The following is a 22,390-nucleotide window of genomic DNA, read 5'->3' as shown; positions in this document are numbered from 1 at the left end:
ACACACTAATGGCTGTCAATACCAGAAAAATACAGCTGTCAATACTGAGAGATGGCTGTCGATACAGAGACATACAAATGGCTGTTGATACCAAGACACACTGATGGCTGTCGATACCAGCAAAATACACCAGTCGATACAGACACACAGATGGCTGTCGATACCGACACACACACAGATGGTGGTCAATACAGACACACTGATGGCTGTCGATACTAGAAAAATACAGCTGTTGACAGAGGGAGATGCCTGTCTACACCGAGAGACACAGATGGCTGTCGATACCGAGACACAGATGGCTGTCAATACCGAGACCTCGGTATCACGAGCTATCAATATCTGTTGATACCGTGCTAGATGGCTCTATATTGATATCTTGGTATCAAGAGCTATTGATATACAATAGCTGTCAATACCAGGAGAAATATAGATAGCTGTCAATACCTAGAGATAAATAGCTGTTGATGCCGAGATATTGATATCTTTTGGTATTGAGAGCTATCGATAACTCTCGATACCACGAGAAATATATAGCTGTCGATATCAAAGAGATAGCTCTCGATACAGAGCTAGATAGGTCTATACCGAGATATCAATAGATATGTCTTGGTATTGAAAGCTATCTATATATCGATAGCTCTTGATATTGATAGATAGCTCTCATTGCCGAGAAATATCGATATATCTGTAGTTATATATCTAGCTCTGTATAGCTCGAGCTCTCGTTACCAAGGTATCGGTAGCTCTCGTTACCGAGGTATCGGTAGCTCTCGTTACCGAGGTATCGGTAGCTCTCGTTACCGAGGTATCGGTAGCTCTCGTTACCGAGGTATCGGTAGCTCTCGTTACCGAGGTATCGGTAGCTCTCGTTACCGAGGTATCGGTAGCTCTCGTTACAGAGGTATCGGTAGCTCTCGTTACAGAGGTATCGGTAGCTCTCGTTACCGAGGTATCGGTAGCTCTCGTTACCGAGGTATCGGTAGCTCTCGTTACCGAGGTATCGGTAGCTCTCGTTACCGAGGTATCGGTAGCTCTCGTTACCGAGGTATCGGTAGCTCTCGTTACCGAGGTATCGGTAGCTCTCAGGTTTACCGAGGTATCGGTAGCTCTCGTTACCGAGGTATCGGTAGCTCTCGTTACCGAGGTATCGGTAGCTCTCGTTACCGAGGTATCGGTAGCTCTCGTTACCGAGGTATCGGTAGCTCTCGTTACCGAGGTATCGGTAGCTCTCGTTACCGAGGTATCGGTAGCTCTCGTTACCGAGGTATCGGTAGCTCTCGTTACCGAGGTATCGGTAGCTCTCGTTACCGAGGTATCGGTAGCTCTCGTTACCGAGGTATCGGTAGCTCTCGTTACCGAGGTATCGGTAGCTCTCGTTACCGAGGTATCGGTAGCTCTCGTTACCGAGGTATCGGTAGCCCTCGTTACCGAGGTATCGGTAGCCCTCGTTACCGAGGTATCGGTAGCCCTCGTTACCGAGGTATCGGTAGCCCTCGTTACCGAGGTATCGGTAGCCCTCGTTACCGAGGTATCGGTAGCCCTCGTTACCGAGGTATCGGTAGCCCTCGTTACCGAGGTATCGGTAGCCCTCGTTACCGAGGTATCGGTAGCCCTCGTTACCGAGGTATCGGTAGCCCTCGTTACCGAGGTATCGGTAGCCCTCGTTACCGAGGTATCGGTAGCTCTCGTTACCGAGGTATCGGTAGCCCTCGTTACCGAGGTATCGGTAGCTCTCGTTACCGAGGTATCGGTAGCTCTCGTTACCGAGGTATCGGTAGCTCTCGATCTCTTATGGACAAATGCATGCCCCAAATTTGAGGTTATAGCTTTATAGATAAAATTTCAAACCATCACATTTCACTTGCCAAAGATTGTTGCCCCCTTCCCCCAAAATAAAATTCTGGATTGCAAAAATAAAAAAAGCACAATATACAAAGTCTTAATTTGATGTAGAATTAACATTACTTCTGGATAATGTTGCTATTGGCAAGTACATATGTCAGTAAGGGCAGGGATACTAATAAAATTTCTTGTAAAGGTACCAAAACTTTAAACATTAGTGCAGAATTAAATGTTAAGATAAATTTCAGCAATAACCGCTAATTCCATGTTGTAATTTTGCAATATAAATGTTATAATACAATCACGACTTGGATGCAAATTTGATTTGGATCTAATTTGGCACATGAATGAAAACAGCATTATTAAATACATATTTTTAACAAGTATATAATTCACATTGGGCTTTAGTCGATTATAAAGATTACAAGAAGGCTCAAAACTTTATTTTAGAAGTCACACCGTCTTGCAAATTATCTGAATCCAAATGAAAGTTACACTGACATGTATGCACAATTTTCAAATACTGTAATTTTGAAGATGCTTACATGTTTATTCATAATTTATCTATATTACAAGTGTCATTTGTGAAGTTGCTGTTCTCTGACTAATTTTAATAAAATATATATCCACATACAGTATATTGCAAATGCATAATCTAAGGTATTCTTTCCTTTAATAAAGAAAGTTGATGACAGGCATGACAATGCTTTGCAGTTTTGTTGGCTTCTCGAATTTGTAAAAAAAATAGATTTAACCATTCACCGGCAACTGCATTATGCAAGATTGCAGATGCCTCTACCCATGAAAGTTGAAAATGGGGTTATGATAATTATGCAGTTATAAGTTCATGAATTAATAATAATTCTCTGAATTTAGATGTACTTTGTAAAGTCATACATACTACAACTAGATACAAACTTGACCAAACCACACACTAGAAAGTGAAGGAACAACAACGTTTCGGTCCGTCCTGGACTATTCTCAATCGATTTGAGAATGGTCCAGGAAGGACCGAAAAGTCGTCACTCCCTTCACTTTCTAGTGTGTGGTTTGGTCAACATATTTCAGCCACGTTATTGTGACTCCTCGTCTGCATACAGATACAAACTTGATTGAAGAATTAAATCTTGGCATGCATTTTAGGTCATGTGATATATCTAGGTTACTTGGAGAAGCAAGGTGATCTAAAATGTCTTATAGCTTTATAAGTAAGAGCTAAGTTGTTAGTTATATGGAAGCATTGGCCCAATTCCTTTCTGCTACTTGGGGTCCTAGACATTGATGACCTAAAATACAACCATAGCAATGAACTTTGAGTATTTGCCATTTTCAGAGCCTTAACAATGTCATAAAATATATAACGCAACTTTCTAACTTTTGAAACTGGTACTGCTAATAAAATTGTACATTAAATTCAATCACAATTGAAATATTTGCAATCTTTCTAAAACAAATTTATTACAATGTCAGGGATTTTCTTTTACTTAGCATCAATTTTCCGTTTGAAATGTTGCAGCTTCAACATCCTCATAACCTTGTAATACAATAAAGTATGAAAATTTATCAAAATACAATGTACTGCTCCAGTCAAGAAAAGGTAATTGTGGAAAGAAGGTGCCAAACCTGGAAGACACTTTAGCTCCAGTCAAGAAAAACAAATATTAAAGATCAAAACTTCAAACATAGATTTTGTTTATAGGCATTCCTCATACAAAATTGTCAAAATGCTAGACTAAATGGAGCAAAGTGGGGAAAAAACTATCACAGATAAACCAACAGTGTGAGGAACATCAGTTCAAACATACTTCTGGCAATATTTCTTTGTAAAATTAAATGTTTCATCTCGAACATTAATTCAGCTACAGAGTAAATGAAAACTTTGCAGTTTTCTTCTCACATTGGATAGACAAATTGACAGGCCATTTAAGGTCCTCGCTGAAAACGCGCCTCGGTTGACTCGTTATCATCAAGGGGGTTCAGTACCATCCAAAGCACCTATTTTCCCACTTTAATTAAATGTTTATTTCTGGACTATTCAAAAGTCCATCATACAGAATATTGAAAAAATTACATAAAAATACTCAATTATTTTCAAGACTTGATATAGGAAGGAAAACACACATTTTGATGCTTTAGATATATAAAATAGTTTCATATACAAATTTTTGTTCTCATACTTTTGTAAGGCATAAACAACTATCTCTACATTAAATGCAAATCCAATGAGGAGGTTCATGTTAAAGACACCATAGCACCTGATGCATTCAGTGTTATTTTTATATTGACCAAACCACACACTAGAAAGTGAAGGGACGACGACGTTTCGGTCTGTCCTGGACCCTTCTCAAGTCAATTGTGATGAGGGAAGGAGGTGAAGACAATAAATAGGCAAGAGAGAAGTTAGGAGAAGGAAATCTTAGAGGAAGAAAAAGCAAGGCAAAAGGTATGAAAGGTAAGGTGTAATAAAGGGGGTAATAAAAGTAATAAGAAAGCGATCGTAAGAGAAAACAAGGGAAAGAAAAAGAAAGATAAATGGAAGGGTAAGCTTATGTTAGGTCACGTTTGTTTGTTTGTTTTTATGTTGTTTTATCACTGCCATGGAAAGTAGAACTGACATTTCCCCAAAGTTATCACTCTGCCTCAAACCTCAGCCATCGACATGTAAATATTCACAATAAAATTTGACAAAACAACAATTTAACGAACACTGAATTTTTGCTTGAAAATACTGTACGCACAAACTACTATTCCCAATCACACTAGTACAATACTAGTAGCAATACTAGTTTGGTATTACAAACTAAGTAATTATTTTGAATCTTGCATTTTTAATAAAATGCTTTAAAGTTAAAATATTTATAAATTGAAATTTTTATACTAAGTTTGACTAAACATTACGTTTTTGAAGATTAAAATAAAATACATTACCGAGTACAGAGGCATCTAGGGAAACTGAAAACCTGCAAGAAATTGTTAGCCAGTACACCAGTGATCAGCATAATGCTAGGCTGCTTACAATATAATGCCACTTTGAGATGATGTCATACATCACCCAATCAATTATGGCTACATATGCCTTTACTCAAATGTAAAGATAATTATGTATATATGTACACATGCTTAATTCCTAAATTTATATACAAGGATTGGGATATCTTGCCGAGCTATTTACAGGCAGGATCAGTGATGATCTACAAACTGTGAAAGGCGAGGATGTAAGATCGTGCTGTATGGAAGGCCATGTCTACGGAGAGTGGCAGCAGCCAGGCACTGTAAAGAGGTATGGTGTAAGGGATTAATTAGTTGGTGAAGTCGCTGCCCACGAGAGAGACGTAAGGAAGCAAAGCTCTGCCCAGAAGTATTAAGAGTATCAAGATGGGCACCAGCGGCAAGAAGATCAATTAAAAGTTCTCGTCTACATTGTTTGTTGCTAGCTAGTGTATGAAGTGGAGTGTTGCCCTGCTGGTCTGTGGCACAAGGATCTGCCCCAACCTCCAATAACAGAGCAACAACCTCCAAACTTGGAAAGGTACAAATTGGAAACCTTCCAACTGTTGCTGAAGAGTCCTTTGAGCAAGCCAAATGTAATGGAGTTACTCCTCCTGACCCTCGTGGATCCAGACGAATTAACTGATACACTGCTTTTCTCATGGCATATCGCTGAAGAGGAGTTAAACCAGGTCCTAATTTAGTAAGCAAACACACAAGATGCATAGTTATTACAAGGGTACGGTGAAAATATGTAGTATCTCGCTCTCCACCATTAGCTAATATACCATTACAGCCATGTACAATTTTGGTAAGCTGATACATGCCCACTTCAACCTCACGCAGGCATTTTTCGAACACTCGCATCATATCACAGAAGTTCACTACCGGCACTCTCCTGCCACGATTCTTGGCTTCACTCATCATGAAAGAAAATAGTTCAGCAAATGAAACAAATGAGCTCTGTGTCATTGGACTCAAGGGCTCAAGAATCTTCTGCTGCATATCAAGAGCATACATCCAGAGTGTTATACACCGGTCAAAATTGCCAGTGTCAGCATACACAGCCCCTCGATAACGAATGTAATAGCTTGTGTCGGGATGTGCTGGTCCTAGAATTCTCTCCCTCACAAGTAATGCTTGCATTCTCATTTCATCTGGATCCGAAATAATTTCTTCTAGTTGGTGCAAAGTCATTACTTCTATTGAATTTTCATAAGCTGCAATAGGAGACTGTTGTATTGGCTTTGGGTATATCATTAAACCATTCTCATACCTGAAATGATAAGAATAATATATCAACTTATACAGTACTGGAAGTTTTCTGACAATATAACATTTACTCTCCCTACTCTATATCAAAATGGAACAAAACATATTCACCAGATCTCAAATCAAGTATTTAATGTAATGAAATGCTCTTTAAAAATTACTAATCAAATTAGAAGATATTAACCCAGATAATTTATCAAAGAAATTCAGTGTGATTCACAGAAGAGTCGGGTTTCAAACTCAAGCTTCAATGTAGAACAGACAACAGGATATACTTTTTTCACTCAGAATAATCAACCCAGTGAGCCATATACCTGTCAAAGCTGTTAAGTTCAAGATAATGCTACAGTTCAAAATACAGTATATTTAAAAAACTCAATAAAAATATTAAGACCTTTCACTAGCCATTGGCTTCGTGTCTGTTCTCCATGGCCAATAGCAACAATGGTCTTCAGGTAAATTAAACAATAATTATTAATCATTGCTTCACCAGCAAATTAAAAATTAAAAAGTATTGTATATGCTGTACAGTATATAAATGAAAGTGATTTCATCATTACAAAGTGATTTTTGTATCACTGAAAGTAATAGACAAAGTAGATCGAGACAGAATAAACGGCAAAGGTGGAAGCTGGAGGGAAATGCGTGTATGCAGATAGGGATAAACAAATGAAATGAACCTGAGTCAAAGGTAAAAGCAACCACCAATCACATTCTTAAGAATATGTAATGTACTATAGTACAGTATTAATTCTTACTGTATTTTATCACACATTTACATCCCAGAAATCAGTAACCATGATTGGACAGTTAATATCACCTTCACATTATCTTACTTGTATTTACAGTAATTAAGTACTGTATTTATTGCCTGCTTGTTCATTTCTGTATTCACATACAATACAGCAGATACTTACCTTTCAGACATGGCCATCTTCCAAAACCTGAGAGCTCCAAGCATATCCCGCTTCTTGTCAACATATGTAGCTCCAAGCAGTTCTAGAGCATCAATTTTATCTCTCCGTGATATTAGGTCTGTTCGTGAAATTAGATATTCTACAATGTGTGTGTGGCCAGTAACACTGGCAGCTAGCAACGGTGTCATTCCTGAAAACAAAAAATAATAATTCCATAATATCTACTGTCAAAATTTACATCACTTTATGCCTCATTCTCTTTCCATTCTTACTGTAAGTGAGCCTCATATCATGACCATACTAAGCAGAAGCATGAAAACTGCATTTAAACAGTTAGGGGTCACCACAGAATCCATTTTGTCACTAAAATTCATTCACAGATAGGAATTATGCCACTCACCACTATTTCATACAACTTGCAGTACTGACTACTCTAAGAAACCTGAGATGAAGTTAAATTGGATGAGTTCTAAGAGATCAGAGATCTCTAAGATAATTGGTACTTGGGGCAGGCAGCCAGTAACCCACGTTTAAAATTATCTTCATGTTAGCTGTCTTGTCTTTACATAGGGTGGGATTTTGTGCTTATGTTTTCTCCACAGCATGTTTTCCTGGCCAATGGTCTCTAGACTTTGAATCTGCTTATAACTCAAATTTCAGGGTTCTTTTCTTTGAGTTCATTGTCTTCTTCCAGTTAAGAGACCGATTTATTTTGAGCAAGTACTCTATAATTTGGTTGAAGGAGTGAGGCTCGGGGACGAACAGATTATTATAATCCTGTTTTACAATACACACTGTGGACAGAAAGCACCATCTTATTTAGTGCAGGTGATGCTCGCAAAAGATGTGATAATTAGGGACTGTAATGTGAGTTTTTAATTTTTTTTTTGTTTTTGTTTTTTAAATTCATGGCTACCTTTTCATTTCCTCACTGATAGGAAGAAAAGTTCAGTGATGCAGCCTAATACATCTGTTATGGCTAGGCTGTCAGTAAAGGGATAATATCCTACACAATAGAACTAGTTTCCCAACACTATGTTAGAGAATTTTGTTTACCAAGTTCTCTGCTGGGCACATTTTTATGGATTTCTCTTCCAGTTTATAGAGCCTGCATCCCTCACTGTCTCACTAGGGTGATGGGGACTGTATTTACAACTGTGTAAATACAGTCGTCAGTAGTGGGCCCATAACTTTGCTGTGCCGGAGGCTCCTCTGTCTGACACCAACATTTTAGCACATGCTTCACTTCTTTTACTTAAGGTTACCTTGTATTTCTCACACAATATTCCTCCATAAATCTCTGCTTCCTCCTTATCCTCGTCTGACATATTCTGACCAATGTACACCTCATTGCATACCCTTCAGCCAAGCACTTTCCTCTTTACTGCAAATATCTACTTCATTGGTAATTTCATATGAACCCTAACTATCATGCAAATTATTCCATTTTCTAGGTTGTTCTACTAGCCTGCACCTTGTTGAAAATTTTGGTCCACTCTTTCTAGTCCACTCTCCTCTCTTTTGCCATGAGTTTTCTTTGGCTTAAGTAGATTAGAATTTATCAAAGATTTCTCCGTTTTTAGCTCCAGTCTAGTGCATTTCAGGAGTTTTTTTGTTCAGCCTCTCTCACTGCTGATTTTGTTATGAACTTTGAGTCTTGGGTCTTGGCAGCTTCTATGGAGGTTTTCCAGACCTCACAGAAAAACCATAGTTACAAAAATTAAAGCGAAAACTATAATGGTATACTGTACCTCTGAAGGACATAAAATAATATGCTACAATAAAAATTAATTTAATAAATTATTTCTCAACTTTTTATAAACTTACCATATGAATCAACATCCATCTTGGCTTTGTGATCAAGAAGCAGCTTCATAATATCCAGTGAACCTGACTCTGCACAATCATGTAATGCCGTATTGCCTTTAACACTTTTGCGATTTACATTTGCAGAAATTTCAATGAGATATTTGGCAATCTCAAAGTGGCCCTTGTAGCAAGCAATCATCAAGCACGTGTGGCCATGGCGGTTGGCTACCTCAATGTCTGAAATAAGAAATTACTGTCATGGATGTGCTAGTGATGATTCAAATGAAAATGCAAACTATTATAAAATATATAAACATTATTTATCTTCATACAGTAATTAAATTCACTGTAGCCCATCAGATAACATACAATAATATAGCATTAATATACTGTACATCCTTCTATGCAACTTCTCAGCACCATATCTTCCTAAGATGCAGGCCTTAGCAAAGGCAAAGGCTTACAGATACTGTCACAAGGACAAATGGCAACAGCTGCTACCTGCTAGGGACACCTAACACATACCAGAGAAAGATGTGGCGGCCACACTCGAGGGTGAAGATTCTCACAACCCAATGAAAAAGGTGAGGGGAAGCAGAAATACCCACAACTTTTAAAAATGACCAAAAACATATTGGAATCCTGCAAGCAATAATAGTCTGGGTAATTATTTAAATTACTTGGATCATTTGGAGATTCGAAGTTAAAATCTCAAAAAGTACGAGACTGGTGTTCAACCAACCAAGTTGTGAACGCTCACGAAAAGGAAGGATCTCTGAAGCACCTAACTAGTACTAAAATTATAATTGTTACCTTCCCTGAAGCACTGCTTTAGGTGCCATTACCTTGACAACAACAGTGGGGCATGGTTTGGCCTGATTAATTACCATACCAAATCATGACAGTTTTTGCATGTGCAGTCAATAGTTTAATGACAGTTTAATGCACTTAGATGTCATTTATGAGCTTGATTTATCAAGCTAAGTGTAAGGTACACAAGTACCTCGACTGAAACAGGGTGGTCACTAAAAAAATGACAAATGTCTCAACTCAAGGAACCATCAGACCCATTCAACACTTGCTACTCTAGGCACTGTATACATACCAAGTCTCTGGGCACAATTTCCAAAGATTCAAACCAGGACAAACTCAATGGAAAATCTGGTCACTTGCTGATCAACACGAGACACTGAAGCATGAGGTCAGGGTCAGATAGCCTAGAGATGGGTAGGGTGCCTCCACCAGGGGGGCAGTCAGCATAGCCTAGGTGGTCAGGCAGGCAAACTGGTGGTTAATAGTCACAAGTGATGACTAGGTAAAGTTCAGAAGGGCTTTGAGTTTTTATTAACGGACCTTTGTCAGTCATTGTAGGGTGGAGTGAATGTTGTCCAGTGACAAGAAAGGTTGTGTGTAGCACCAGCGGGTCATCCTGCTTGACTGATGTGCTCCTGCAGTTTCTCACTGACAAATGATAGTAAATACAGAGACTGGATTCAATGTACAAACTACAAACTGTTGCACCAAAAGAGCCACATTTTGTACTATTAATTTTAAGGTGCGAAAAAGAAGTCAACTATCAAACCTAATTTTTCCTAGGCCTAATATATAATATAGTACATATATATGTACTAAATTAAGCCTAAAATAATGTATGTTAAGCCTAGGATTGCTTATTTAGGCCTAGGACAAGTTCTATTAGGGTTATGTCAGTTTTTATTATGCCTTCTAGAATTCCATTAGTACAAAACATGGACTTTTTTTGGTAAAAGTCTATATTTTATACACTCTACCTATATCAGCTACAGGTACCATCAGTTTAGTGTACGGCTCGTGATGTGCACTATACACACACAGTCTTACCTTCCAGACCAGCAAAGCCTCCTACCTCTCACGTTAATTAAAAATAAAAAAAACATTAAAAATGTGTTAGGTAATAAAATATAAATGAACACAATACAGTATACATAATTTAGTACATAAATCCACCCACCTGAATTATGTTCTACTAAATATTTGACAATGTCAAAGTGTCCATCGAAGCAAGCTGCTCTGAGGGGGGTGGAGTTGGTCTTGGTGGTGGCGTTGACGTTGGCGCCCTTCTCCAGGAGGTAGGAGACCACGTCCAGGTGACCAGCGGCCGCGGCGCACCACAGCGGGGGAGCCCCGTCTATGGTCTCGCCGTCAAACACAACTACAATGTTCAATTTATGTTTAATGATTTGGCTACGTCTTTTTTACAGTTATTATTAACCAGCTTAGGTATACAGCAGCAATGTGCTGCTACCCTATTCTATATGAAAGTTTACAGTGATCAAAAGCTAGATATAAGTTCATCTAATATCCCCCATCTCACAGGATACATGGAATCAGGAGACATCATGAAATGCTAGGCTGATCTATTAGCCTACACTAGCACACTCTGGGTACACCACAAGAATATCTTCCAAAATTCCTGAGTGTATGAAGTACTTATAGAGCTGTATACTGTAGTGGTATACAGCTCATATACTACATATACTGTAGTGCTAAATTGTATTTTGTATAATTATAATTTATTCTAAGGTTTATAATGTAAATAACTCTACCCATATGTGAACTAGTGTGAGCGAAGGTTGGCTCCGTCCTCGACCATTAACAAGGGGTGAGAGTGGGTAGATTTGAGATTTGTTAGGGGAAAGCTATATGGAGATTGATGTGTACTGACCTGACCCAACTTGTTCGAGGTCAGCGTTGCAGCGCTCCACAAGGTACTCGACGCAGGAGAGATGGCCGTTCTTGGAAGCCATCACGAGCGGTGTGGCACCGTTCGTGCGCGCGCATACCATGCGGGCCATCTCCGTGCGGCTACGGTGGTCTAGGAGCATCTGGAATACCAACCACCCTTCTTAGCAACACAACTAAATCACACATTTAAAAACAAAATTACAAGTCCCCATCTTATGCTAAGAGCATTATCATTTTAACCGAGACAACGTCCGCCCTGCTACACCGTGGGCCATGTTGCGTCAATATGGCCTCAACTATATGTTAACAGATCTCTAAACCATGTCCTCCATGTTTGTCCATGGAGGACAAACGAAAATGTATGTATGCTGGTTAGCATTGCAAATGTGTAGCCACGTCTGTGGTAGGGAAAATAAAGTGCCTACCATTGCTTTCCTAATAACATAGTGCCGAAGGTAAGGAGAAATGTCAGGGGTATATTGTTCACATGAATACAAACTAAAGAAAATAATGTACAATATAAAGTGTAATGAAGAAATAAAGCGACACAGGAGAGAACTGAATAAAGAAAATGATAAAATCAATTTTCCACGAGGCTAGGCAGCACCGTTGGTAATGTTTCTGCCACGACCATCACTTGTCCTCTGTTGTAGGATGGTCCTCCTACAGGAGGCGTCATCCTAACGTCTCTACTTCAGGAGTAACTAAGCCTAACGCACAGTTAGTTTAGTTCATTATTATGTACCCCATACCCATCTTGTGGGCGTAGTGGAAAGGGTTACAGACACACATAATGGGCTCAGGGACTGAACCCCACAATTCATTGAGTTACATGCAAGTTACAATCTTGATGAGCTAGTTACAAAATTCAGTACAAGTCGTCACATCATCAACGGGTTCAAGACTGACCAAAAGTACAGTTTCTAAATTAAGCAACACACATATGTGGAGAGCCTAGTGTCACAATTGATACACAGGATGTATGTATAAATGTTTCCTTGTTGTAACCAGAATAATCTTGGACCAGGATCCGTTAAGTATTTACAGAACCACAATAACCTTGTGCATCTTTCCTCAATCACGGCAGCTTTGTTTATATTTACTAGTTAATGAACTTGGAAACTTCACAATCCAAAGTTATTAAATTAATAAACAGTCTTGCAGTGATTCATGGCTCATAAATTGCTAATCAATTTTAACAAAGGCTCCATGATTCAGAAAGATGTACAACTTTCCTTAGTGAATGCGTAAGGGCTTGACGAATCCTGGCCGTTATTGTAGCCTTATATCTGGTGAGAAATGAGCCTGGTTTCTTGCAGGTGTGGGCGGGGTGTGGGGTCCCTGGGCGGGGTGTGGGGTCCCTGGGCGGCGTGTGGGGTCCCTGGGCGGCGTGTGGGGTCCCTGGGCGGCGTGTGGGGTCCCTGGGCGGCGTGTGGGGTCCCTGGGCGGCGTGTGGGGTCCCTGGGCGGCGTGTGGGGTCCCTGGGCGGCGTGTGGGGTCCCTGGGCGGCGTGTGGGGTCCCTGGGCGGCGTGTGGGGTCCCTGGGCGGCGTGTGGGGTCCCTGGGCGGCGTGTGGGGTCCCTGGGCGGCGTGTGGGGTCCCTGGGCGGCGTGTGGGGTCCCTGGGCGGCGTGTGGGGTCCCTGGGCGGCGTGTGGGGTCCCTGGGCGGCGTGTGGGGTCCCTGGGCGGCGTGTGGGGTCCCTGGGCGGCGTGTGGGGTCCCTGGGCGGCGTGTGGGGTCCCTGGGCGGCGTGTGGGGTCCCTGGGCGGCGTGTGGGGTCCCTGGGCGGCGTGTGGGGTCCCTGGGCGGCGTGTGGGGTCCCTGGGCGGCGTGTGGGGTCCCTGGAGGGCAATACCACCAGCTGGGACGCCATATAATTATCATCACACCAGCACCAAGTTACTGTCGCCGTCACCAGCTGGGGACACAGCCAGAAATGCTGCACACAACCTTTGACACCGAAGAGTGAAGGCCAAGAAAGAGGGTTCACATTTAGACGTATTACCACTATCATTTGTTCTTAGTTTCAATTACCGCTCCTCTTCCTCCTCCTCCTGCAACAACCACCACCACCACACCCCCTCCTCTAAAATCAACAATAACTCCAACAACAACAACAACAACCTTCAACAACAACAACCACCACCACCAACAACAACCACCACCACCACCACCAACAACAACCACCACCACCACCAACAACAACAATTCCCCTCTCTGCAGCTATCAGCTCCATCCGCTTTAAAACCCACACACTTTTAAACATCTGCTTTGTGTGAAAATAATATAACTTAGACTGAATATTTTCCTCGACTTCTGCTTGATCTTGATTACTTCATTTTTTGTGTCATCTCCATGATATTTACGTATTCCACGACATTTCCAGAGGTTGTTTAGAGCGTAGTGACGCTAACAGCGGCCCTCTCACCATGGTCGCCTGGTGCTCCAGCCCTCTCACCATGGTCGCCTGGTGCTCCAGCCCTCTCACCATGGTCGCCTGGTGCTCCAGCCCTCTCACCATGGTCGCCTGGTGCTCCAGCCCTCTCACCATGGTCGCCTGGTGCTCCAGCCCTCTCACCATGGTCGCCTGGTGCTCCAGCCCTCTCACCATGGTCGCCTGGTGCTCCAGCCCTCTCACCATGGTCGCCTGGTGCTCCAGCCCTCTCACCATGGTCGCCTGGTGCTCCAGCCCTCTCACCATGGTCGCCTGGTGCTCCAGCCCTCTCACCATGGTCGCCTGGTGCTCCAGCCCTCTCACCATGGTCGCCTGGTGCTCCAGCCCTCTCACCATGGTCGCCTGGTGCTCCAGCCCTCTCACCATGGTCGCCTGGTGCTCCAGCCCTCTCACCATGGTCGCCTGGTGCTCCACCTCTCACCATGGTCGGCTGGTGCTTCAAGGGAACACCACGAGAGAACCATCAACAACATAGTGGTACTAACACTACATTTAGTGACGTCCAACTACTGTGTAAGAGCCAGTCACTGATAACAGTGCTTATCCTTCTCTATTCCTGACCGCGCCTTGCAATTAACCTAGACATACCTGGATGTTAACTAATGGGTACCTGGTTGTTAAACGATTTGGCGGGTCGTATTCCGGGGAAAATTAAGATTAGGGACCTGTCCTAAACGCTATGCGTGCTAGTGGCTTTACAAGAATGTAAGAACTCTTGTATATATAAAAGAGTGTGGTTCTATAGTCATTATATCGAGTTATAAGCCAGGAGCAGCGGCCGCGATGCCAACTATACCTGAGTAATGAGGCCAAGATCAACAAATATACTTAATGACCTCCAGCATTATGGGTGAAGGAGCTTTATAATAATAGCGCCAGTGATGAGAGTTACTCCGACCGCTCGTTCCTCGACCAGCCGGGCTGTGGTGGATATGTGGGCCTACGGGCAGCTCCAAGCAACAGCCTGGTGGACCAAGTTGTCATAAGTCAAGCCTGGCCCCGGGCTGTGCTCTGAGAATAGAGGAACTCCAGAAACCCTCTCCAGGTATGCCCCTCACGTCCCCAACCCCTCGCTCACCACCAATTTATATATATATTACTAAGAAGCGAGGAGCGTTTTAGTAATTTATATGGCTGAAACGCTCCTGCAAACGTTTCAGTGAACACTACAAACTGACCATGAAGTCTGACCTCTATAGCTCACATTAATCTATAATTATTTGTTTATTACGCCACTTAAATCATAAAGAAATCTTAATTCAACACAAGTTACGATTAAATGTCGGAATTTATATTTACACAGTGAAGTAGTTGATGTTAAGTGGTCCTTGAGCTTGGGAGAGGGAGGGGGTGGGGGAGGGTAGTGGTAGTGTGTGCCAGGGGACCTGAGGGTAGTGGTAGTGTGTGCCAGGGGACCTGAGGGTAGTGGTAGTGTGAGCCAGGGGACCTGAGGGTAGTGGTAGTGTGAGCCAGGGGACCTGAGGGTAGTTGTAGTGTGATGCCAGGGGACCTGAGGGTAGTGGTAGTGTGTGCCAGGGGACCTGAGGGTAGTGGTAGTGTGTAGCCAGGGGACCTGAGGGTAGTGGTAGTGTGTGCCAGGGGACCTGAGGGTAGTGGTAGTGTGTGCCAGGGGACCTGAGGGTAGTGGTAGTGTGAGCCAGGGGACCTGAGGGTAGTGGTAGTGTGAGCCAGGGGACCTGAGGGTAGTGGTAGTGTGAGCCAGGGGACCTGAGGGTAGTGGTAGTGTGTGCCAGGGGACCTGAGGGTAGTGGTAGTGTGTGCCAGGGGACCTGAGGGTAGTGGTAGTGTGTGCCAGGGGACCTGAGGGTAGTGGTAGTGTGTGCCAGGGGACCTGAGGGTAGTGGTAGTGTGTGCCAGGGGACCTGAGGGTAGTGGTAGTGTGTGCCAGGGGACCTGAGGGTAGTGGTAGTGTGTGCCAGGGGACCTGAGGGTAGTGGTAGTGTGTGCCAGGGGACCTGAGGGTAGTGGTAGTGTGTGCCAGGGGACCTGAGGGTAGTGGTAGTGTGTGCCAGGGGACCTGAGGGTAGTGGTAGTGTGTGCCAGGGGACCTGAGGGTAGTGGTAGTGTGTGCCAGGGGACCTGAGGGTAGTGGTAGTGTGTGCCAGGGGACCTGAGGGTAGTGGTAGTGTGAGCCAGGGGACCTGAGGGTAGTGGTAGTGTGTAGCCAGGGGACCTGAGGGTAGTGGTAGTGTGAGCCAGGGGACCTGAGGGTAGTGGTAGTGTGAGCCAGGGGACCTGAGGGTAGTGGTAGTGTGAGCCAGGGGACCTGCCAACAAAGTCACAAAGACCTGAAAGTTGCAGCATTAAATATTATGATAAGATATCGTGAGGAGACATTCACACATGGGACTAATAGAGCGAGAACTCGGCAATGTGATGTTATAGTGGCCAGAATACGCCTGGGATATAGACGTATCTGGCAGCTGTCTCAAACCCAGAATGTCGAGTACACAATGTGTCAATTCTGTGAGAGAGAGAAAACATGCACTCACTTGAACATTATATTGTAGAATGTCCCATATTGACTGACTGTCGCCCTCCTGGGCTGAGGTATGCTGAACTGTGTAACTACTATATGAATACTGGAACACTTGATGATATATTGGACTTGTATCCAAGATTGACTGTGTAATGTATCAATTATACAATGTATGCGATATAACTATATAACCTGAGCTTGTAAAAGTACCTTAATCACCTTCAGTGGTTGAGTGCTTAATAACACACTAGTTTCTATATCAGCTATCTAACCCTGTCAGAGTAGAAGAGACATAAGTGTATGTCTCGTGCTGTCTACTCAGTACATACATGTATTCACCTAGCTGTTCTTGCGGGGGTTGAGCTCTGCTCTGTCGGCCCGCCTCTCAACTGTCAATCAACTGTAACTACTATTCCCCCCCCCCAGGAAGCAGCCTGTAACAGCTGGCTAACTCCCAGGTACCTATTTACTGCTAGGTAACAGGGGGCATCAGGATGAAAGAAACTTTGCCCATGTTTCTGCCTGGTCCGGGAATCGAACCCGGGCCACAGAATTACGAGTCCTACGCGCTGTCCGCTCAGCTACCAGACCCCCACGTGTGTATGTGTATGTGTATATGTATGTATGTATGTATATATATATATATATATATATATATATATATATATATATATATATATATAATAATAATATATAATAATATATATATATATATATATATATATATATATATATATATAAATAAATAATATATAAATAAATATATATATATATATATATATATATATATATATATATATATATATATATATAAATGCAAGTTTATGCAAGTATAGGTATATATATATATGTGTGTGTGTGTGTGTGTGTGTGTGTACTCACCTAATTGTACTCACCTAATTGTGCTTGCGGGGGTTGAGCTCTGGCTCTTTGGTCCCGCCTCTCAACCGTCAATCAACTGGTGTACAGATTCCTGAGCCTATTGGGCTCTATCATATCTACATTTGAAACTGTGAATGGAGTCAGCCTCCACCACATCACTTCCTAATGCATTCCATTTGCTAACTACTCTGACACTGAAAAAGTTCTTTCTAACGTCTCTGTGGCTCATTTGGGTACTCAGCTTCCACCTGTGTCCCCTTGTTCGCGTCCCACCAGTGTTGAAAAGTTCATCCTTGTTTACCCGGTCGATTCCCCTGAGGATTTTGTAGGTTGTGATCATGTCCCCCCTTACTCTTCTGTCTTCCAGTGTCGTGAGGTGCATTTCCCGCAGCCTTTCCTCATAACTCATGCCTCTTAGTTCTGGGACTAGTCTAGTAGCATACCTTTGGACTTTTTCCAGCTTCGTCTTGTGCTTGACAAGGTACGGGCTCCATGCTGGGGCCGCATACTCCAGGATTGGTCTTACATATGTGGTGTACAAGATTCTGAATGATTCCTTACACAGGTTCCTGAACGCCGTTCTGATGTTAGCCAGCCTCGCATATGCCGCAGACGTTATTCTCTTTATGTGGGCTTCAGGAGACAGGTTTGGTGTGATATCAACTCCTAGATCTTTCTCTCTGTCTGTTTCATTAAGTACTTCATCTCCTATTCTGTATCCTGTGCCTGGCCTCCTGTTTCCACTGCCTAGTTTCATTACTTTGCATTTACTCGGGTTGAACTTCAACAGCCATTTGTTGGACCATTCACTCAGTCTATCAAGGTCATCTTGTAGCCTCCTACTATCATCCTCTGTTTCAATCCTCCTCATAATTTTTGCATCGTCGGCAAACATTGAGAGGAACGAATCTATACCCTCTGGGAGATCATTTACATATACCAGAAACAGTATAGGTCCAAGGACTGACCCCTGCGGGACTCCACTTGTGACGTCTCGCCAATCTGAGACCTCACCCCTCACACAGACTCGTTGTCTCCTGTTGCTTAGGTATTCCTCTATCCACCGGAGTACCTTCCCTCTCACTCCAGCCTGCATCTCCAACTTTCGCACTAGCCTCTTGTGTGGCACTGTATCAAAGGCTTTCTGACAATCCAAAAATATGCAGTCTGCCCACCCTTCTCTTTCTTGCCTTATTTTTGTTGCCTGGTCGTAGAATTCAAGTAACCCTGTGAGGCAGGACCTGCCATCCCTGAACCCATGTTGATGCTGTGTTACAAAGTTCCTTCGCTCCAGATGCTCCACTAGTTTTTTTCGCACAATCTTCTCCATCAGCTTGCATGGTATGCAGGTTAGGGACACTGGCCTGTAGTTCAGTGCCTCCTGTCTATCCCCTTTCTTGTATATCGGGACTACGTTAGCTGCTTTCCAAATATCTGGCAGTTCCCCTGTTGCCAGTGATTTGTTATACACTATGGAGAGTGGTAGGCTCAGTTCTCTTGCTCCTTCCTTTAGAACCCAAGGGGAGATTCCATCTGGGCCTATAGCCTTCGTCACGTCCAACTCTAGTAAACACTTCCTTACTTCCCCACTGGTAATCTCAAACTCTGTAATCTCTCTCTCTCTGTGTGTGTGTGTGTGTGTGTGTGTGTGTGTGTGTGTGTGTGTGTGTGTGTGTGTGTGTGTGTGTGTGTGTGTGTGTGTGTGTGTGTGTGTGTGTGTGTGTGTGTGTATATATATATATATAAAGTATATGTGGAAGCTGATCAGAATTACATTTCACCTTTGTAAATTCACATTAATGACACTATGTAAAAGACACATCGAACACTTTATATAGGGCAGACGTAAATCTGTGTATTTATTTATGTATTATGTCTGTAGTTAGATTAGCATGTTAAAAGCATACAATCACCTTCTGTAGTTGACTGTTCAATAAATCCCTGAACTATATGTTTAACAGATCTCTCACCCTGTCCATGGAGGACAGAAGAAAATACATGCTGGTTAGTATTGTAAATGTGTGGCCACGTCTGTGGTAGAAAATAGTAATAATAATGTCACTGTGCCAGGGTGCCAGTCACTGTCAGGGTGCCAGACAGTGCCAGGGTGGCATCCCTCAGGGGACACTGCCTGCGTCATACTCCCCCACTACAGGAAGTCGTCATTCTACCCGACACACCCTCCCCCCCCTCCTCCGCCACAACTCTAAAGTTTTAGTCGTGAATGTTTGCACACTTATGAAGGTACTTGTGAAAGGTTACATAAAATAAGCGTGCATTACTTACACAGGAGTTACAGTAACAACACAGCGTGTAGCCATCCTTATATACTCTACAATTTCGATTTAAAAGTTTTATTTGTCAGTTATTCATACAAAATATTATTATAGGTGTGGCTGGAGTGACCAGATGTTACAGTGAGAGCCCTGACACTTGTATTGGAATATCACACACCATAAAATTAGGATGATGAGAAAAGAAATTTTGATGGACAGCTAGTAAACTAATTATTTCAAGAGGTTATGTACAATTTCACACCCTGAACAACTTCCCTCAGAACACACAATTCTGATTTCAAGAGTATTTAAAGTGGTGGTGACCCAGGAAGGTGTTTGTGAGTAGTGTTCCTTCACAGTGTGGTCACCAGCTGCGGGTACTGGTGGCCGCCTTAACCCACTAGTTGTGCACCCTTTACCTCTGGCCGCTCAGTGTACATGTACACAGTCTGGTGTACTCCCAAGGCAGTGAACATGTCCCCGGGAGTCAGACAACTGTTGTGAGCTACATCCTGGCGAAGGTCAGTAGCAGGGGGGGGGGGGGGCTCGATAAGGCTTAATGTCCTCGACTATGACAAGCCATAAAGTGCGCCAGAATTCAGAGAATATAATCGATATTAACACAGAAGCAGTTCTTGGGCAAATAAACTGACATGACCAGGTCTTAAAACTCGAGGAAGACTTCGATGACACGAGGAAGACCTCCAGGAGGTCAGGAGGAGACAGGAGGAGAAGGATGTGGAGGAGGAGAGCCATAGCCTAACACACACAGCCTCTACACAACACTGTGGAGCGGTCTTCACGTCCCGGGCTCTATTATAACCACACTCACGCATTCACTAAATATTTAAAACTTGGAAATACTTCCTCCTGCCTTGCCAAGTGCCTGCACCTGTCCACGCTCGCTCCCTCCCTCCCTCCCTCCCTCCCTCCCCGGGGGGCTGCCTCAGCTCCCCACTCCTCCTACCCACCTCTCCCAGTGCTCCATGCCACCCATTTTAGCTCCCCCACGGTCCCCCTTTCACCCCTCTCAGCTCGCCAGAAGGGAGCAGGACCTGGGGCCAGATTCATGAAGCAGTTACGCAAGCACTTAAGAACCTGTCTATCTTTTCTCAATATTTGGCGGCTTTGTTTACAATTAATGTATTAAACATTTAATGAGCTCCGAAGCACCAGGAGGCTGTTTATAACAATAACAACAGTTGATTGGCAAGTTTTCATGCTTGTAAACTGTTTAATAAATGTAACCAAAGCTGTCAAAGATTGAGGAAAGATGTACACGTTCGTAAGTACTTGGGTAACTGCTTCGTGAATCAGGACCCAGGACTGTGTTCTCTCAGGCCTCCACAAAATAGTCTTTACAGTGTCGGGCTCAATTGTTGTGCCAATAATCTTACGGAGCTGGACGTGTCTTTTAATCCTGATAAAAAGTTCACTATATTCCCCCTTAGAAAGATGCGCCGGTCTCCATACATTACAGCCATCAGCGCCATACAAACCTTTAACACTGAGACTATGAGATGAGTAACACTTCAAGCTATTGATAGTCATCTTCTAAATCTCAAACCAACTGAATTCTATGCCTTTTCTGATGGTTCTGTGCAATTGAGCACTGGTAGAGCAGGTTGTGCATGTGCAGTAAATAAAGGGTATGAAGTGATCATGTCTATTACGGGCTATTCATGCCCATGGCACCTCTTGGGTGGCTTAATCTTCATCAATCACTCAATCATGTCTAGTACACAGAGATTAAACGACCTTAAATATCCCATCACAATGTATGTCTGAAGTAGCTTGTAATATTAAATGGAATGTAATTTCTGCCAATGATAATAACTATTGTATAAAATTTGTGTAGATCCCTTCCCATGTTGGAATTGGAGAACATGACTTTGTAGAAAGATTGGCCAATGAGGCTTGCAGGAAAAAAACACGGATTATGACTTTGGACTATCTAATGTAATCATTAAAAACATACAAATCAAAGAGATTACTTGAGATTCAGAGGAACAAAAAATTGCCCAGAGACCTGAAAGCTGCAGTATTAAAAGCTATGACAACTTTTGTAATAATAGGTATTTGTATGTTCAGCACAGTAACCGGACCAGGCAATGTGATGTACTCATTGCGCGAATTCGCCTTGGGTATAGGCACATCTGGCAGGTTAGTGAAGCAATCACCAGGACCAAGCAGGCTCTGTTGTGGATATGTGGGCCTGCGGGCCGCTCCAAGCAACAGCCTGTTGGACCAAGTTATCACAAGTGGAGCCTGGCCTCAGGCCGGGCGGTAGAAGAACTCCCAGAACCCTCTCCAGGTATGGTCCAGAATATTCAGCAAACCACTACCAGAATAGTGAGGCTAATCCACTACCAGAATATTCAGTAAACTAGCAAACCTTTATGACATTCACGTTATGACAAACTATAGAGACTTAGGCCTCCTGGCCTATTGTACCACCAACTGTGTAACTATTTCATTGAATCTGGTGTACTGGACGACATCCTAACAAGTTATCCTAAATTAGCTTATCTATATTGAAGAATGAAGAAAGATTTTATTTATTTGTTTATTTTTAAGCTGTATCTTATGAACCCATCCCTGCCCTTGTGTGGCAGTGCACAATACAAAGTTGGTTTTACAAATTCGTAATTTAAACATGTATTTCCTAATGTATTTAATTGTAACCATGATATATACGTGCTTCAGCCTACAGTTTAGACCTATT

The 22,390-nt window shown here is 42.8% G+C and overlaps 2 protein-coding genes across 7 annotated transcripts in view; one reads left to right on the top strand and one right to left on the bottom strand.

Moving 5' to 3' along the window:
* Positions 1-271: 271 nt before the first annotated feature.
* On the top strand, positions 272-1,834 carry LOC123765560 (uncharacterized). Its single transcript, XM_069333689.1, has 2 exons — positions 272-319; positions 704-1,834. Exons 1-2 carry the CDS (start codon positions 272-274, stop codon positions 1,832-1,834), a joined length of 1,179 nt encoding a protein of 392 aa, XP_069189790.1.
* A 436-nt stretch (positions 1,835-2,270) lies between these two features.
* Positions 2,271-22,390, bottom strand: part of LOC123765426 (protein fem-1 homolog C) — a 103,588-nt gene continuing 83,468 nt past the window's right edge. For 4 of the 6 annotated variants that reach the window (XM_069334014.1, XM_069334015.1, XM_069334011.1 and 1 more), the window contains exons 2-7: positions 11,533-11,692; positions 10,819-11,019; positions 10,182-10,289; positions 8,847-9,065; positions 7,020-7,209; positions 2,271-6,106 (exon numbers count right to left, since the gene is read on the bottom strand). In XM_069334014.1, coding sequence (XP_069190115.1) covers positions 5,023-6,106; positions 7,020-7,209; positions 8,847-9,065; positions 10,182-10,289; positions 10,819-11,019; positions 11,533-11,692 — 1,962 coding nt within the window. In that variant the 3' untranslated portion in view covers positions 2,271-5,022. The remainder of the gene's footprint in view (positions 6,107-7,019; positions 7,210-8,846; positions 9,066-10,181; positions 10,290-10,818; positions 11,020-11,532; positions 11,693-22,390) is intronic. The other 2 variants (XM_045753976.2, XM_069334012.1) reach the window with 1 other exon arrangement.

This window comes from Procambarus clarkii, chromosome 30 (assembly GCF_040958095.1).
Source record: "Procambarus clarkii isolate CNS0578487 chromosome 30, FALCON_Pclarkii_2.0, whole genome shotgun sequence".
NCBI lineage: Eukaryota > Metazoa > Arthropoda > Malacostraca > Decapoda > Cambaridae > Procambarus > Procambarus clarkii.
Note: the sequence above shows the minus strand (reverse complement) of the source record. Positions and strands in the feature narration are given on the sequence as shown.